The following is an 18,996-nucleotide window of genomic DNA, read 5'->3' as shown; positions in this document are numbered from 1 at the left end:
AGCTGCTCCTTGCTAGTTCTAAGAGTAGCCCTTCACTGGTCTGGAAGCTTCTACTCCAGCCTCTTGGAACCCTCTACGGTGCCATGAGATGTACAGACCACACAGAAAGGCCACATACAGGGGTTCCCGTCTATACAACAGTCAGCGGCCTAGCCTACAGCTGTCATCAGGGACAGCTATGGGACTGAGCCATCCTGGATGTCCTGGCCCACGTGGGCTTCAGTTGCCTGCCAACAGCCCGTGGCACAGAGGATCCATTCAGCTGTGCCTAGTCAGTTCACAGAAACATGAGCAAAAAAAAAAATTTTTTTTTTTAAAAAAGGGTGATTTTTGTTTCAAGCCACTAAGTTTTAAGGTGATTGCTACATAGGAATAGATACCTATTCCTCAGGGTTCACTATATTAAGTAAGAAAGAGCCCCAGATGAGAGGGGATGCAAAGCCATTCTGGTACTTACATCGCTGACTTCATCTTTGACCTTTCGGACATGCAGCAACATGGGTGTGTCGTGGATTGTTGTGTAGCCTCTGGGTTTGGCCTTGTTGTATTCCAATTTGTAAAGTATCTGAGGGAGAAGTAAAAGCAGGAGGAGATAATATTGTGCATCTCAACTTACAACATGATGTAATTTAAAATATAAATGCAAAGATTTTTGTATGTTTCTGAGTGTGCATAAAGGAAAGAAAATTCTATAAAGTTTAAATTGGGGTGTCTTCCACTTTAGTTGGAAAAATTCATTATAAGAGTCGTGAGGACAGCAGGATATTTTATAACCCTGCCTCCCTCCCACTAAATGGCTGTAGAATCTTCCAGACATTGTGACAGTCAAAAATGTGCCTCCACATTTCCAAATGCTCCCTGAGTTTGAGAATCCATTCAGTGTTTCTTGCACTTACATCACTAATTTGTTTGTTGACTTTTGTAGTACGCAGGTGTTCTGGAGTATCCACAATTGAGGTAAATTTGTCCTTTGATTTTTCATAATTTTTCCTGTACTTGATCTAAATTGTAGAAGAGAAGAACAAGTTAACTTGAAGTAGAATAGAGGGCTTTAAGGAATCTAATTTTCCTCAAGAGAGACCCACAGCAAACAGCAGGACTATTAGATAAGCCACACATGTGGGGCATGTTGTCATATTTTCTCTTTTAATCCTAACAAATGTTTAATATAAAACTGTATTCAATAGCAATAGTGTAATGGAGTGGGCAAATAATGATCATAAATTATATTTTCCATGCTTGTCTATATCTGAAACTCAGGCCCAGAGAGGTTAAGAAAACTAACTAAGGGACACATATAGAAAGAATGAATTCCAGAGCCAGAGCCTGACCCTTGTTCTCTGGACTCCAACAGGGAATGATTCACTTATAATATGCTGCAAATATGTATAATGGCTTAAGGTTGTATCCATGTCAAAGATGAAACAGATATATGAAGAAAAATGAGTATATATGGTTTAAAGTATTTATCATTTTAAAAAGACATTCATTTTTGCAATTTCCAAGACATGAGCTTTTTCATGCACACAAACTGTTTCAAGCATTACAGATACGAGAGCGCAACAAAATTTCATGCACAACTATTTGATAATCAAATCAGGACAAAGGAACTAGTTCAGGCAAACAAGATGTTCTTAAGGAGACCGCAGCCCCTCATTTCATGTGTTGATTTAGCATCAAAAAAGTGATAAAATGAGGTTTTAATACAAAAGATTAAAAACTTTTTTCATGTGGGAACTACGGCATTTTATTAACATTTGGTAAATTAAGCAATTATCACTTTTTTTGTTGTTGTTGCGTCAAATATTCCTTTCAGCATGTGATGCAAAAGTGCTGATGTGTCCTTCAACTGACCTTGTAGGAAGGCAATGTCACCAGCAACATCGCCAGCAAGTAGTATGAAGACAGATATGCTGGAAATAACCTAGCAAATTAGCACCAAACTCAAAAGGGGCCATAAATACGTCCCATATTTGAAGAGCTGCCCTGAGACCCCACCCTATTGGTACACTTGTAGTGATCGCTAATATTAAATGAAAACATTATTCAGATATTTTAGATGCCGTTAAACCTACCTAAGATCCACAATCTGTAAGGTCTCCATTTCTTTGCAGTAAATGTTTAAAAAATTAAAATTAACAGTATACAATTAGGAGACAAAGTTTGAAAAAGTCTTACTAGGACTTGCTAGATGATGTACAGATGACAGCTGCTGCATCACCACACAGGGCCCCAGCTGGAGTTCATTTATAAGGAATGAATATTTATGCAGCTTTATCTTGTGAAACCAGTTCAGGCAGGGAGCAGGGAAGGAAATCAAGGAAAGCATAAGAGTGAGTGCCCTCGAGGCTTCTCAATCTCTCTTTCACATCGTCTCAGACATTACCTGGCTCCACATGTGTGTGTTGTAGAGGGCAGTCAACAAATCTGGACGCAGAATTTCATTACATCCTTGTTTCAGAAGCATCTTGGCACTAGATTTATATTTTCTCTGTTCATGCAAAGAGCAGTGAAGCACAGAAGAGACTTAGGAAGACAGAAGAGGACATGGCTCTATATCCCCGTCACTTCTGAGTGAAGAGATGTAGGCACACACACTCTGTGTACTCAAATATACACACGGGTGAAGACACTAAATATGTTATAACACAACATAGAATGACCGCGATGCTCGTGGCTGAGCAACCATAACCCGGTGAACGGGGACCCGTAGAGCTAGACCCACGATACTGCCTTCCAGGGAAGAAGACATCACTGGAGTGGAGAAGACCCCAAGCAGTTCTGTCTTCCTTCCTCCCATTAACTTGTGTCTTGGTTTCGTGTTTGTGACCCAATGTGCAGTTTCCAATTAGACCCTCGAGAAAAATAAAGGGTGGGAGGACCGGCTACCATGACTTTTTAGCATAGTCAAATGCTTTTTATCTTCACCACCGCACATGTGAGGACACAGAGCATGCACTGGCACACTCAAACAGCTCGTGGGCTCTTTGGGTGGCTAGACAGATACTTTGAAACAGAACATCCCAATATCATAGGCAGAACCTATGACATCCTTGCGGCAGACGGAACGACATCTCATGAGAAATCTGGAGCGCAGTCCTGCCTGGGCTGTCCAGCCAGCCCCATCACAGTACCTGACTGATCTGGTCGCCTGCGATCTTAGCCAGCAGATGTCTAGGCTCATCGACTACCAGGTGGTATTTATCTTTCCGCTGCTCATAATCAGCTCTGTATTTTTTCTGCTCAAACATCATATCAAATTATAGCAAGAGTACAACTTCAAGGCTACACAGAAATGTCCCAAGATAAACACTCCAGAGAGCCAGAAACGGGTCATTTCTAAGGGTGGGCTTCCAAAGCATCCAGGGTAGTAATACAGAGGTAAAGAGAGTCAAGTGAAACTCAGCCTTCTGGAGAAGGCTGGGGCTTGGGCTAGATCTGATTGACGACACCAAAATTGGACTATCTTGTGTTTACGCATCTTCTATCTTTAAATGTGATGCCACTGACAATATTAGGCTTAATATCTTAAATCTTAATCTTAATATCTTAAATAAGGCACTGATAAGCTACAGGTTTACTGTCTAAAGCTGTGAGACTCAAAAAGCATATTCAGGGGCAAATTCTAGCAGTCTTCTAATGGTAGTGAATTTGATTATAAAAGATCCTGGAAATCCTTTGCAAATTATTAAAACAGTAACAAAATATATCAAGATTGTCTTCCTAGGAAACTACTGACAGTAATTCTTTAGCCATCCCGTGTGGAAATCGACTGAAAATGAACTAAATCAAATTTTAAAATAACAAAAACAAAAAATTCATATATTGAAATAAATATACTGTGGCTACATTTTTACTTTTAAACACATTTTGCTAGTTTTCTAACATTGCTTTTTGACTTACATAAATTCACGGAAAATCCAAGGATAGGAAATTAAATATAAAACCATCCAAAAGTAAGTTAATTCATAGCTTGCTCATTTTGGCCATTTTAAGCTGAATTTAAATTATTGCAACAGTTCCAGGAAAGACTGGATAAGAACATAAGAGATATTTTGGGTGCAAATGGATACTTCTCTGCACCGATGTATGAGGAACAGTGGCAATATATGTGAAAGCAAGAATCACTGCTCTCCCCTTTAGGCTGGCCCTTCCAACCACCGCCATTTCCGGGCCTCGCTAAGGGATGCCAAATTTACCTTGAGCTTCTGGGTCTTCCAACCCTACACAATATCACGTTTAAGGGAGTTCAGCTGATAAAAATCAACAAAATCCTTGACCTTCCTCCTCTTGCCACCCAAAGGGCTGTGCTATCCTATGCTAGTACAAACAGAGGCAATGACGACAGTGGGGTCCTCACATCACTCTGGACAGTCTCTTCACTCTGCTTTTGGTAGAGCCCATCAAATGGTGACATTATAAGCGGCTTTCCAATCTTTATCTTGAATCAACATTTAAATCGACTCTCCTGTCATTTCATATATTGAGTTTGAATCAAACAACTTCATCGACTTCTTAAGGGAACCTAATAGGCTTAGCTGGATCAAGTCATACATACCTCATTCATCAACTGCGTTGCATACTTGAAATGCTTATTGATTGGACAATCTGCGACATACTTGAAATCTGACTTCGTCCTTTCAAATACCTCTTTATACTTATACTAGAGAAAACAGAACATGGGTACTTGAGAGCAGGCTGGGATTACCTTTAGAATGAGATGTCATTTATCCTATACACAACTGAGATAATTTACTCATGGAGGCTAACAAGTAATGACTGAACATTTACTTTGTCTCCCAAGGCAGTGAAAAGTATACCCATGTGGATACCTAAAAACTAGCCCGCAGTATATACTTTGTTGAACAGACGTCAACTAGATCCATCTTCCATACTAGGCAAAAACACAAATCCATTTCTTCTTTGTTTCTATATATTATAAGGGTTATTGTTTTATTTTGTTTTATTCCATGTGAACTTGAAGGCATTTTTAATCCATTAATTTGAAATAACTTTCCAGTAATTAGATAATCATATTTTAAAGCAGAGGTGAGCTAACATCTAAACCACTATCTGTTTTGAAATGACTCCATGATTTTTTTTAAACAATTTTAGGGGATTGTAACAAAGACTATGTAACAGAATGAATGTGGGCCACGAGTCTAAAATATCTACTATCTGGCACTTCTCAGAAAAATTTGTTGACTCCTATTTCAAACTCAAGGGAAGCTCATCCAGCTTCTTTACTTTGTAAATAGGAAAATGAGGCCATAAAAAACAGTTATTTGCCTCAAGTCACACATCAACTTTGTGGACTAAAATCATCCCACTATGTATGTTACCATGTCAACTTTAACAAAGTTAGTCGGCCAGAGACATAGTAAGGAAGAAATTCTGGAAGAGCCATTAGAGTTATGGCTATGGTAGCAAATACTAAGATTACTTTTTATCATACTCAAATTATATAAATAAATGACTATAGTCGGTGAAGACAGTACTAAGAAACTTCCTAAGTAAACAGTTCAGTACGTACTCCAACTACAAGGTCTAAATGCTAGGATAGAGATGGGTACATGAAAAGCCATTTTGTGAGTACTAATTCTCTCTGTGGGCACTGGAATATGTTAAATGCAGGTAGTTCTTATTCTTGAAGTAGATATACCTTGCTGTAGAGAGTCTTGTTCTTTTCAGCCAGAGTGAAGTCAGGGGTATCATAGGCATAGCAACCAATGCCCCTAAGCCAGGTCAGATCTTCTTTATATTTTACCTGGGAGAAGAACATCAAAGAATTTTAAGAACCTATCTCTAAATAGTAGTAGGTTAAGATCAATACAAGCAGAGCAAATAGAAGCTCTGACTACTGAAGTATAAAGAATTCTAAAGTATTAAAACAATCATTTAAGAGTAGTTTCCAGGAATACTGATTTCTGTTCATTTTATGGTGTATTGTTGTATCGTACATGGAAATTTTAATTTTTAATACTAATTAAAGCAATTCAATTTTAACAGGCATATTTTTCCTAGAAAGTATATTAGCTCAACAGCTATATTTTCATACAGAGAGCTGAAATTTTGAAATGAGCATTGATTTCCTAGAGGAAGTGTATCAGTTCTAGTCCCATATTATGGTATCATACATTTGGAAGAAAAATTAGGTTTATAAATTTGAATATATTTTTCTCTCCCCCAAGTTAAATCTCAGTTACTTAGCAGTGATTTTTGGGATTTAAACATCCATACAGAAGATCTAAAATCTGGCCAAGTGTTTAATCAGTTTTTATGCAGTGTTTGATTTCATAAGTCATATGGGAATATGAATTTATATGTAAAAACAGAAAGTTTTGAGACTCACATCACTGACTGCATCAGTAACTGCCCGATGGTGGAAATGCTCTGGGCGATCAGGAATGGACAGCCAGATTCCCAACTGACTCATATAGTTCTCCTTGTATTTCACCTGTGGTAAAAACACAAAGGCAGCTATAAAGTCTTACCCAACTTTGATATAACAAAGTCTACTTTTCTCTAGAGTTTTAAGAAAGGAAGACTACTTAAAAAAAAAGAGAGAAAAAAGATGGTAGGTTATTAGGCCCTACACAACTGGAAATACATAGGGACATACTTTACTAATGTCATCTGTGACTTTGCGATGATAAACAATGTCGAGAGCATCCTTCACAGTGTGATATTTTCCTTTGGTCTTTTGAAATGTTTCTTTGTAGCGTAGCTGGAAAGAGAAACAGCACATTGATTATGAAAATCCATCAAGTTAAATAATTGAGTTCTTTTAAGCTTGAACTCTAGAGTCTTCTCTCAGGTTTTCCCATGAGTAAATTTAGGAGAGATTAAACAGCTCATTTTTCATATCCTGGAAGAGAAGAAGGACATTAGCAGACAACTAGCGAAATCTGAATATAGAGTTTACTTAATAATTATGTATCAATATGGATTCCCTCATGACAAATGTACCATGGAAACGTAATGTGTTAACAATAGGGGAAAATGGATATAGGGTATATGGAAACTCTCTGTACTATCTTTGCAACTTTTCTGTAAATCTAAAACTACTTTAAATAAGAAGCTTATTTAAATCTCAAGCAAGCAGGGGCACCTGGGTGGCTCAGTGGTTGAGCATCTGGCTTTGGCTCAGGACGTGATCCCAGGGTCCTGGGATCCAGTCCCACATTAGTCTCCACACAGGGCGCCTGCATATCCCTCTGCCTGTGTGTCTCTGCCTCTCTCTCTGGGTCTCTCATGAATAAATAAATAAAATCCTTAAAATAAATAAATAGATAAAACTCAAGCAAACAAAAAGCTAATTAGGAGGAGGAAGAAAGTAAACTATCCTGTTCAGCTCAAGACTTATTAACGTACAAGAGGAGAAAGATTTAATTTCTAACTCCAAGTATCAAAATGCCTTCTCCATGAGGCAGTCCTGAAATTTTATTTTATAATCTTGATCTTCGTGGTATTTCAAGAGATAACATCTCTTAACTTTAATCTAAGAATATCACAGAAGATTCAGCCCATTTACACAAGATGAGTACTTCTCTGAGCAGTCTGTTTTCAACCTCAAGTCTTTTGGGTAGCTAAGCCAACCCATAATTAAAGCGGTCTTTTCTCTGACATCATAACTTTAGTTTTCACATGAATAATCTCATAAAATTGCTTAGCTCCACTTGGGGGGACAGCCACTGTAGAAAAGCCAAATTTAATGCCAGACACCACCCTTGTTACATTGTACTATTTTAAAGGTTAGAGTTATCAGCACTGGTAGGGGAGAGGCCTAGGAGTAGGGCTGTCCATTGGGGCGTAATGAGCCCTGGAGCCAATTTCACTGTGTGACCACCCCAGAGAGGGGTGATGTAGATAAGGCTTGTTCAAATTAATATTCAACAGTAGCCTTGAAGTGATAAAGATTGGGGATGTCACAAGAAGACTAAAAATATCCAAGGGGATGGACTTTGAGGGTAGTATACAATTCTCTCAGCTTATATTTTAAGCAAAATGGTCTGCCCTTGGCCCCCAACAGTAGGAAACCAGTGCCTTGGTGTGTTGGTACAGTGCAGCACTGAGCAGCACACATGCACATTATACATTTAGTGAAGAGCATGCTAACTACCTTGGATGTTTCGGGAGATGCCAGCACTATGTGCTCAGCCCATTGGATCTCACACCACTAGACACCAGGGATGGGATCTACATATCTCACAGGGTCAGGGGACAAGGTGCTAGTCCAACTAGCAGACTCCTTTCAACTCCAAATGAAAATTATGGAACTGAGATGCTGTTTGAATTCTGCTGTTTCAACTCACATTTCTCTTTAGAGATCACTATAATGACTTTAAGATGCCTTGAAATCCTAGAGCAGTGTTCTTAAATTGAGGGGTTATGAGACATTGATTTGGCTTTTGGCTGAGTTTAAGTCCCAGTGTGCAGCCAGTCCTCTAGGGATTCCAGTTCTGGTAATGGGAGTAGTGCATCTGCAGGTGGACTCTGAAAAATATGCTAAGAACTGATTGCCTACCCTGAATTGATTAATTTCACATGTTTTTAAAGATACTATTTATTTGAGAGAACAAGAGAGAGAGACAGAGAGAGAGAGAGAGAGAGAGAGAGCTTGAGCAGAGGGAGAGAGAAGTAGACTCCCCACTGAGCAGGAAGCCTGACTCAGGGCTTGATGACCCATGAAATTATGACCTGAGCCACCCAGGCTCCTCTAGTTTCATATCTTTACTAACAGGTAATCTCATTATCATTAAAAGCCAGGTGGGTCCTTGATCATGTGGTATGGGAGATGAAAGCCTGTCCCCTCCTAATTCTAACCAATGTGTCATTCTCATGATTTAGGTGGTCAAGAGAAGAAAGGGAACAAACATTTTCTGAGTGTCCACTAGGAGCCCAGCACTGTGCCAGGAATGTTATCTTGTTCCATCTAATTGAATTATCGTAATTCTTATCCACAGTCCACATATAAGAAAACAGTCTCAGAGATATTAAATAAATTGTATAGTGTCATAGTGGGCAGGTGACAACAACAGGATTTGAAACCATGTTTGGCTGACTCCAAGACCATGACTTTATGGATAAGTAGCAATTACTTCTCAAGTATCCCTAGCAAATGCTACCAAGGAATTATAAGAAGGGGTCATAGTTTTGTTAAGAGGACCCATGAGAAAAATAACAGGCTTTTAGCATCGCTTAGCATTATTCTTGGCTCCCGTGCCTGACTGATATTGTTGGTGCCTTTTGTTATTTCAGTGTTGTTGTTTTCACAATCCATGTTGTGGACCAGGTCGTTGAACTGTGGAGGACTGTAATATCTTTTGTTTCTTAGGTACTACAAACTCGGCTGTCCCTATCACAACAGAAGAAAGAGAAAAGGGGTGCATACATCACTGGCGTTCCAGTAAGCCTTCTTGGCTCTGATGAGGACTGGCGTGTCTGGAATGGGAGTATACTTGTCCTTCATTTTTTCATATTGAATCTTGTACTTTGTCTAAGAAATAAAGACAGAAAAAAGAAACTTAAGTTCAATGTCTTCATCTCTCCCAATTCACAACCAGGAATTTATTTATTCATAGGAATAAATGTCACTTGTCGTAGCCTGGGGACATAGTATATCGGGCTCGATACCAAAATAGCTTAACCTGTGTTTTGATGCTGCTGAGCATAATAATAGAAATGAGCTCTCTGATCAGAGGCAGCAAGGGAAGTTTTTAAGGAAAGACTTTTTCTTCTTCTTTTTTAATGATTTAGTTTAAGAGAGTGTGTGTGCAGAAAGGGGCAGAGGGAGAGAAACAGAATCTCAAGTAGACTCCCTGTGAGCCTGACACAAGGCTTGCTTGCATGACCCTGAGATCATGACCTGAGCTGAAATCAAGAGCTGGCCATTTAACTAACTGAGACACCTGGGCATCCCAATATTTTTTTTCTTTAACCCAGTGTACCTTGGTGCCAAATTCCCAACTTACCTCACTGACCATATCCTTTACGTCTTTAGCATGTTTCAGGGCTTTGGTCTGGTTCCCAGCATGATGGTGGGGTCTCTCTTTGGTGGCAAGTTCAACATAAAGATACTAAATGATCAGATAATAGGGATCAGATGTTATAGAGACAAAACATTTATTATTTAGTATTCAGTCATTTTCATTCATTTCTAACCCTTAAATGGGAGTGTCTACTTGTCTTTGTACTGCTTTTTTATTTATGATATGTATTTCTTTTCATTTGTTTCTGTTTCACATTTGGAAACACATATACACACCCGAGTTACCCAATACCCTCACTGTTGAGTGTGGCCTGATCTAAATCCACGTGATAAAGAATGCCGATGGAAGAATGAGAGGATTCTAACAAAGCTCTCAACACATTTCCCCCCCCCCTTTTTTGTCTGAATGCATAAAAGTGGTCACGAACAATAGATAGGTCCTACAGAAGGAATCAAGCAGTTCGGTTCACAGACCATTCATCCAATGACGAAAGTCGTAGACAATTTAGAAAAATAGACATGGTATTGCTTGCTTAGGTAAAACACAGCCACAGTTATGATGGCCCAAAAGAGAACTGCTTGCAGTTAAGGGCCATGAGGCTGCATCAAGGACAACCAAGTATGAGAATCTGTTGCTGGGCTGGAGTGGGCAAGTATACATAACCCCCCACTGTGATGCCAGTGCTGCAGGTTTGTGAGGCTCTGTTGATGAATCTCACCTGACTCTGAAGCTTCTGCCCTCGCTTGGCTCTTAAAAGATCAGGAGTATCAGGAACTGAGGTGAAGATTGACTTCTGCTTTTTGCCTGCAGCTCTGTACACCAGCTGGACATAAAATAGTCATTATCATTATTTCTGCTTTATTGGCACGTTATGGTCTCTGCTGAGAGACGCCTTTACTGCTTCATAAAGAAATCAGGGCTTGTCCCACTGCAGCAGTCTTGGTTTCTGCTCAATAATGTATTTTCCTCCTTAGCCCTCCTTTTCTTTTTCCTTTGTATCAAACTAAGACATTCTGTAGCTTGCCCACGATTCAAGCCTCCTACTGTGTTCTTGGGTCCTGCTCTCACTTGTCCCATTCTAGGAGCCTCTGCCAGCAATTATACGTTTCCCCTCTACATCTTCAACCTTCCTGTTTCTTCAGTCCTTCATCTGCAAACAAATTTTGCTCCCTTCCTTCACTAAGCCTTTTCCAATCTCTACCAATGATTTTCTTTCTACCTTTCACAGCCAAGCAGACTATGTATTTGTTCTTTTTCTCTTTAATTCTCAAGGTAAGTTTGGCTTCCACACAACCACACCAATGAAGTCACTCTCCTTAGGACCACCAAAAACTTCACAACGGCCAAATACAAGAATGGTTCTCTGTAGCAACTGAAACTGCTCAGCTGTTTCATTCCTGAAAATGTTCTTCCCTGCTTCCCATCCTGGTGCTCTCTCCTAAGGGGCCTTTCTAGGCACTCCTCCATCTATGGTTCTACCCTTCCCCAAGGTTGCTACTAGCTGGAGTCAGGGTTGGCTTCTTTTACCCTATACGTCCTCCTTGGGTAATCTCGTCTGTTCCTATGACCTCAATCATTAATTTGAGATGGAGGATTTCTAAATGTATATATCCAGTGTTTCTCCTAAGTCAGACCCAAATTTTCAACAATGTTCTGAACTTAACTATGTTCATTGCAGAATTTTTTATATTATCTCCATCTCCAACCCAAATCTGCTTCTTTATCTATTTTCTCTACTTTGCTAAATGACTCCTTGATCTCCTTGTCATGCAGGTCAGACACTTGGGGGAGTCATCCTAGATGTTTCCCTAATTCCCACAACAAATGATCATGAATTCTGGGCTCCTAACTTTGTGACAGCCTTTAAGTCTGACCCACCTTCTCCTTTTTTGCAGATACTGCCTTACTTCAGCCTCCTATATCATTTCTTCTCAACACATCTTCAAGAGCCTCCTAAAACACCTCCTCCATTGTACCACTCATTCATCTTTCACAAGGATAAGATTTTCTTAAAGCTCAGATCTAATTGTATCTTAATGCTTAGAAATAATTCTAATTCCACATATGAGAAAGGTCATATGATATTTGTCTTTTTCTGTCTGCATATTTCACATTGCATAATGCCCTTGAGGTCCATTCAAGTTGTCACAAAGGGCAAACTTTCATTCATTCTGATATTTGTGGCTGCCACCTACAGGACACTTCTTGGTCACTTGGCTCTGAAGGTCAAGGGAGCTTGTGCTCCTGATCCCATGAGACTCTTATAACAAAGAACACCCAGAAAGGAGCTCATAGCCCTGTCTGGGAGTCTGATTTTTAAAATTGTAACCAGGAGACACTCCTGGTGGTAGGCTGGTAGGGCTTACTCTTGTGGGTCTCATAGGACTGTAACCAATGGAGAAAGAGTTCTTAAATAGCAACCACCCCCAGGACAGAGCAAAAGACAACAGACTCAGGAGCTCAAGTCTTTCTGTAAAGGAGGCTTGTTAGCTAATCATTGTGATGCAGCTTGAAGGGCAGGCTTCTAATTAAAAATGCATCTTGGGGCTGACTATAATAATCCTTTTCAGAGAATTTAGAGGGCATATTCTATCTTCGTCTTTAACCCTCTGCTGTGCTTCAGAGTGCCAATATATCCTGGAAGGAAGCTTTATACACACCTGGTCCTTGATTTTTGCAGCTGCCAAAGGGGATACCCCTTGACTGACTGCCACTGGTAGCCTGGGGGGCTTGTATTCCTGGGTTCCACAGGACTATGGCAATTGGAAGGACAGTTCTTAGTAGGCTACCACCCCAAAGGCACTGCACAGACAGCAGACTGGGGCATATTCCCAGTCTTTCTGAGAAGGAGGCCTCTTTTCTTGTCCTAGATCTTTGGCCTGAGGGGTAAGGCCTTAGGTCTGACGCACATCTAGTGGTCTATAGAGCTGCTAACAAGGAACATAGGTTGTAGATGCCATCTTGGTGCTCTAACTTTGCCTTGCTCCAGCTTGCTGGTTTCACCCAGAGAAGAACTTTTACACTTGTTTGGAGTCCTGATTTCTATGACTGCTAGCCAGAGGACACCTCCAGATTGCCTGGTTCTGGTGGTCAGCAGGTTTTATCCTTGTAGTGCCTTATGATTGTATTTGCATACATTTAAAAAGCTGATGCCTGAGGGTTTGGCCTCCAGTCAGCCCAAATCTAGGTGCTGAGATCCTCCCTTTTGGTACACTGCATGGTCGTGGCAAATCCTTGACTATTCGGAGCTATTAAAAATATAACAGGTTGCTTACACAAGCATGAAGGTTTGAATGACAACCAACAGATGAGACAGGGTTGAACAACAAGCTCCACCTCCTCCATGAAGCCATTCCTTCAAGACTGGAAAGATGGTGGTTTCATTTATTGTATAGAAATTAACACAGAGAGTCAAGCAAAGTGAAGAAATAGAGGAATATGTTCCAAATGAAAGAACAAGATAAAACTCAGGGAAAAAACCTTAATAAGGGATCCCTGGGTGGCGCAGCAGTTTGGCGCCTGCCTTTGGCCCAGGGCGTGATCCTGGAGACCCGGGATCGAATCCCATGTCAGGCTCCCAGTGCACGGAGCCTGCTTCTCCCTTTGCCTGTGTCTCTGCCTCTCTCTCTCTCTGTATGACTATCGTAAATAAATAAAAAAAAATAAAAAAAAACCTTAATAAAATGGAGATGGTTTACTTGATAAAGAGTTTAAGGTAATAGTCATAGTCATAAAGATACTCACCAAACTGGAAATAAGAATGAACGAACACAGTGAGAATGTCAACAAAAAGATGGAAAATATAGGAAAATATTAAATAGAAGTCACAAAGCTGAAGAATACAAAAACTGAGCTGAAAAATACACTAGAGGGTTTCAACAGAAAATTAGATAAAGCAGAAGAAAGGATCAATTCACCTGAAGATAAAACAGTGGAGCTCACCTAATCAGAGCAGCAAGAGAGAAAAGAATGAAAAAAAAAAAAAGTGAAGATAGCCTTAGAAACTTGTGGGATAGCATCAAATGGACTAATATTTGCATCATAGGGCTTCCCAAAGAAAAAGAGAGAAAGGGATAGAAATCTTATTTGAAAAAATAATGGCTGAAATACTAATTTCCCTAAACAGGAGAAGAAAACAGACATCCAGATCTAGGAAGCACAGTGAGTTCCAAATTAGGGGATCCCAAAGAAATCAACATCAAGACACATACTAATTACAATGTTAAAAGTTAAACACATAAAGAAACCATTAAAAGTACCCCCCCAAAAAACCAACTTGTTACATACAATAGAACACCCCCCCACATCCCCTAAGAGTATCAGCTATTTTTCAGCAGAAACTTTGCAGACCAGAGGGAGTAACACAACACATTTGAAGGGCTGAAAGGAAAAACTTCTGACCAAGACTACTCTACTTGGCCAAGTTATCATTCAGAAGTGAGGGAGAGAGAGAGTTTTCTAAACAAGCAAAAGATAAAGGACTTTATCACCATTAATGCAGCCTTACAAAGGATGTTAAAGAAAAAAATAAAGGCAAAAAACCCCCAGGAGATGCTAAAGAGATTTCTGTAAATTGAAAAGAAAGGGTGCTAATTAGTGATAAGAACACACGTGAAAAATAAATCTCACTGGAAAGGTGAATATGTGGTAAAAGTGAATTAAGGTAAAAGACAAAAATAACTGATTACAATTAAGTAAGGGATACACAAAATAAAAACATGTAAAATGTGACATCAAAAACGTAAAACATTGGGGGAAATAATGTTGAGCTTTACAATGGGATCAAACTTAAGTTGTTATCAACTTAAAATAGGCTGTTATAAAATAGGCTGTTATAGAAGTTGCTTCATGATAACCATAAAGCAAAAACCTATAGGAAATATACAAAAGATGAAAAGAAAGAAATATAAGCATACCAGTAAAATAAATCAAACCAGAAAGAGAGCAAGAGGAAGAAAGGAAGAGATAAAGACTATACAAACAGACAGAAAACAATAAAATAGCACTAAGAATATACATATCAATAACTACTCAAAATGTAAATGTACTAAATTCCCCAATCAAAAGACAAAGAGTGGCCAAATGGATTAAAGAACAAAACCTACCAGGGCACCTGGGTAGCAAAGTCAGTTAATCATCTGACTTTTGGTTTAGCTCAGGTCATGATCTCAGGGTTGTGGGATTGAGCCCCAAGTCAGGTTCCATGCTCAGAAACTGCTTGAGATTCTCCTCTCCCTCTGCCCCTCCTGCTCCTGCTTGTTTGTTCTTTCTCTAAAATAGGTGAATAAATCTTTAAAAAAAAAAAAAGACCTATCTATACACTGCTTACAAGAGACTCACTTTATATATAAGGACACACAGAGACTAGAAGTGAAGGGATATAAAAAGATATTTCGTGCAAATGAAAACCAAAAGAAAGGTGGAGGAGTAGCTATACTTATATGGACAAAATAGACTTTAATACGAGACAAAGATGGGCATTATATAGTGATAAAGGAGCCAATTCAACAAAAGATACAGCATTTGTAAATATGCACCCAACAGAGAAGCACCTAGATATATAAAGCAAATATTAACAGACCTAGGCAGAGAAATAGCAATACAATAATAGCTGGAGACTTTAATATCATCGCACTTATGTCAATGCATAGATTATCCAGACAGAAAAATCAACATAGAAACATTGGCCATAGAGTAGACCAGATACTTACAGAACATTCCATCTAAAAGCATCAGAATACACATTCTTTTCAAGTGTATGTGGAACATTTTCCAAGACATATTGTACGTTAGGCATAAAACAAGACTCAATAAATTTAAGAGGACTGAAATCCTATCATGCATCTTTTTCCAATCATAGTGAGATAAAACTAGAAATTAATTACATGAAGAATATTGGGAAATTCACAAATATGTGGAGATTAAATAGTATGATACTGAACAATGGGTCAAAGAAGAAATCAAAAGAAAAATAAAAAAGTAATCTTGAGACAAATGAAAATGTAACATACCAAAACTTATTGAATGCACTTCTAAGGTGAAAGTTTATAACAATGCCTACCTCAAAAAACAAGAAAATTTAAAAAAAACAGCCCAACTTTACACCTAAAGGAACTTGAGAAAGAAGAATAAATAAGCTCAAAGTTATTGAAAGGAAGGAAATAAAGGTCAGGGAAGAAGTAAAATACAAACTAAAAATACAATGGAAAAGATTGATGAAAGAGCTGGTTCTTTGAAAAGATAAACAAGGGATCCCTGGGTGGCGCAGCGGTTTGGCGCCTGCCTTTGGCCCAGGGCGCGATCCTGGAGACCCGGGATCGAATCCCACGTCAGGTTCCCGGTGCATGGAGCCTGCTTCTCCCTCTGCCTGTGTCTCTGCCTCTCTCTCTCATTCTGTGTGACTATCATAAATAAATAAAAATTTAAAAAAAAAAAAAAGAAAAGATAAACAAAATTGACAAACCTAGACCTAGACTCACCAACAAAAAGAGAACTCAAAATCAGAAATAAAAGAGGAGATGTAATAATTGATACCACAGAAACAGAAAGTATCAAAGAGATTACTATAAACAATTATGTGCTAAACTGGACAACTTGGAAGAAAAAGATAAATTCCTAGAGGCATACAACATGCCAACACTGAATTGTTTTTTTTAAAGATTTATTTATTCATGAGAGACAGAGGGGGCGGTGCAGAGACACAGGCAAAGGGAGAAGCAGGCTCCCTGCAGGGAGCCCGATGTGGGACTCCTGGGTTTCCAGGATCACACTCTGGGCTGAAGTCAGGTGCTAAACTGCTGAGCCACCGGGCTGCCCATGTCAACACTGAATTATGGTGAAATAGAAAATCTAAACAGACCAATTACTAGTAAGAAGACTGAATCAATAATCAAAAACCTCCTAACAAACAGGAGTCCAAGATCAGAAGGCTTCATTGCTGAATTCTACCAAACATTCAAAGAATGAATACCAATCCTCTCAAAGTCTTTTAAAAAATAGAGGAGGTGGATCAGTATTTTATCATGCTCACATCATTGTTCCAGTGAGGCAAGTGTGGGAGAAAATGAATTACTAAAGAATAGCTATTCTTCTTCCTCAGTGTTGATGCACAAGACACACAAAATCCTAACAGGAATTGGGAAAAGGAGAAATTAAAGTTTTAGATAATTCTGAATCCAAATAGCCAAGAAAAATAGATGTATTTCAGAGACAGCAATAACTATCGCAAGTTACCATACAATGTTTTACTACGTGGTAGCTGGAGGACAGGCGTGCTACTTAAAGCAGTGGTTTCCAACACTGGCTGCATATTAGAATCATTATGGAGCAGCTAAAAGCATGCAGATGCCTACACACAGAATCAGAAAGTCTGCTGTGAGGCTGGGGAGTCAGAGCCCACTCAAGGGGAGTTTAGAAATATTTCCCAGGTGGTTCTAAAATATGGCCAGTGCAGAGAAGCACTTTGCTGAGATACAAGAATATAGGCATTCCTGGCTAAGTGCTGGTGCCAGGGGAAGTGACACAGGTAAGCTTTCAGCAAAGCAAATGGGCTCAGTTTAGCATTTATAAAAGCTAAAGAACTTATCATCCTCTACCGCTAGCTCACTAGAAGTGTAGGAAGCTGCACACCCCCAACCCCTCATTGCGGGCAACCTTTGGTTTGCCAGGACATCTCTAAGTCTAAGAGCATAAGTGATTCCTAATTAGCAGCCACTAAAACTATTGAAGATGGGGAGTCAATGAAGTGGCCGGACTGCCAATGTGTGGCTTCGCTCAGTGAAGTCTGATGAAGCTACACGACAAATTGAGTTGAATGAGAATGGCCAACTCATCTATAATAAGAAAACCATTTACATTTGTGGAACGCCCTTATCTTTACAAAGCACATTTAATCCCTGGCTAACATGGACATCTGTTACAGCCAAGGCACTATGGGACATACATCTAAATAAGACGGGGTCCAACCCTCAAGCAATGAGGAATGGAGGGGAGAGCATGAGATCTATACACAACTAGCTGTGATAGACTGGAAGCTTCAGGGCCAACTGAAAATGAAACAAAATAGTTCAGAATTTGTTCAGTGGGCCGCAGAGCAGGGAGCCATTAAAGACTTTTCAAATGGCACCACCAAAGTTAGCATTTCTGATAGCAGGGATTAAAAGAGCAAGTTTTGAAATAAATTTGGTTTGGAGACCACAACAATAGTGTAACACAGGCCTTTCCAATTTATAAAATCAACTCTCAGCAGCTCCAGTCACAGGTAGTTAAGTACCAACATCCTTATCAAAAGGGAACAAAATAAGTAAACTGAGGCAAAATGAGGTCAACTGACTTGCTTAGACACGGTAGCCACTCCATAATTAAATAAGAGGGGAGATTTTTTTTTTTCTGAGTGCAGTTGCCTATAAAACAGTCACCAGAGGAATAAGTCACTTGCAGTGACAGGTTCAGCATCCTTACCTCGCTCAGATGTGTCTTCAGTTCCTGCACTTTTCTATATTCTGGAGTGTCAAGCACCACTTTGTATTTATCTCGCATCTTCCTTGCCTTATCAGTGTACAGGTAGTTAGACTTAAAGAAAAAAAACAAACAGAAGCACAAGTTCATCAGTCATTTAAAGAGTTGTATTGAGGCTAGTGACGTGACGTATGGAAGCTGTGCCAGGGTAGCTATGTGTCGTGAAGATGTGCACTCACCCAGAGCTTGCGCAGGTGCCGGGAGCGGACCATGTCAGGAGTGTCATACAGGAAGCAGCCCAGTCCCCTGAGGATCTGCAAGTCCTCTTTATATTTAATCTGTGTGGCAGAAACAGAAATATAGCTGGCCATGAGTAAATGCAAACAGGAACCAATAAGATAGAGTAGTGAGAACTTCATGTTGATATAGGTTTCATTTTGGTTGAACACGTCCACCCTATATTCTTAGTTGGCTGGCACTCAAATGAATCACAGATTTTTAAATTTAATCTCTAATCCTGAGCTAAGGAAAATACTGCTATTTGTTA

The 18,996-nt window shown here is 39.4% G+C and overlaps 1 protein-coding gene across 21 annotated transcripts in view; it reads right to left on the bottom strand.

The window, feature by feature from the left end:
• The window catches only part of LOC129514638 (nebulin-like), a 201,565-nt gene that overhangs the window by 38,153 nt on the left and 144,416 nt on the right, over positions 1-18,996 (bottom strand). For 18 of the 21 annotated variants that reach the window (XM_055333376.1, XM_055333377.1, XM_055333372.1 and 15 more), the window contains exons 118-129: positions 18,689-18,787; positions 18,453-18,563; positions 10,711-10,815; positions 9,975-10,079; positions 9,395-9,499; positions 6,623-6,727; positions 6,353-6,457; positions 5,663-5,767; positions 4,559-4,663; positions 3,135-3,239; positions 897-1,001; positions 458-565 (exon numbers count right to left, since the gene is read on the bottom strand). In XM_055333376.1, coding sequence (XP_055189351.1) covers positions 458-565; positions 897-1,001; positions 3,135-3,239; positions 4,559-4,663; positions 5,663-5,767; positions 6,353-6,457; positions 6,623-6,727; positions 9,395-9,499; positions 9,975-10,079; positions 10,711-10,815; positions 18,453-18,563; positions 18,689-18,787 — 1,263 coding nt within the window. Of the gene's footprint in view, positions 1-457; positions 566-896; positions 1,002-2,386; positions 2,492-3,134; positions 3,240-4,558; positions 4,664-5,662; positions 5,768-6,352; positions 6,458-6,622; positions 6,728-9,394; positions 9,500-9,974; positions 10,080-10,710; positions 10,816-18,452; positions 18,564-18,688; positions 18,788-18,996 lie in introns of all 21 variants that reach the window. The other 3 variants (XM_055333391.1, XM_055333371.1, XM_055333375.1) reach the window with 3 other exon arrangements.

This window comes from Nyctereutes procyonoides, unplaced genomic scaffold (genome assembly GCF_905146905.1).
Source record: "Nyctereutes procyonoides isolate TBG_1078 unplaced genomic scaffold, NYPRO_anot_genome, whole genome shotgun sequence".
Taxonomy (NCBI): domain Eukaryota; kingdom Metazoa; phylum Chordata; class Mammalia; order Carnivora; family Canidae; genus Nyctereutes; species Nyctereutes procyonoides.
Note: the sequence above shows the minus strand (reverse complement) of the source record. Positions and strands in the feature narration are given on the sequence as shown.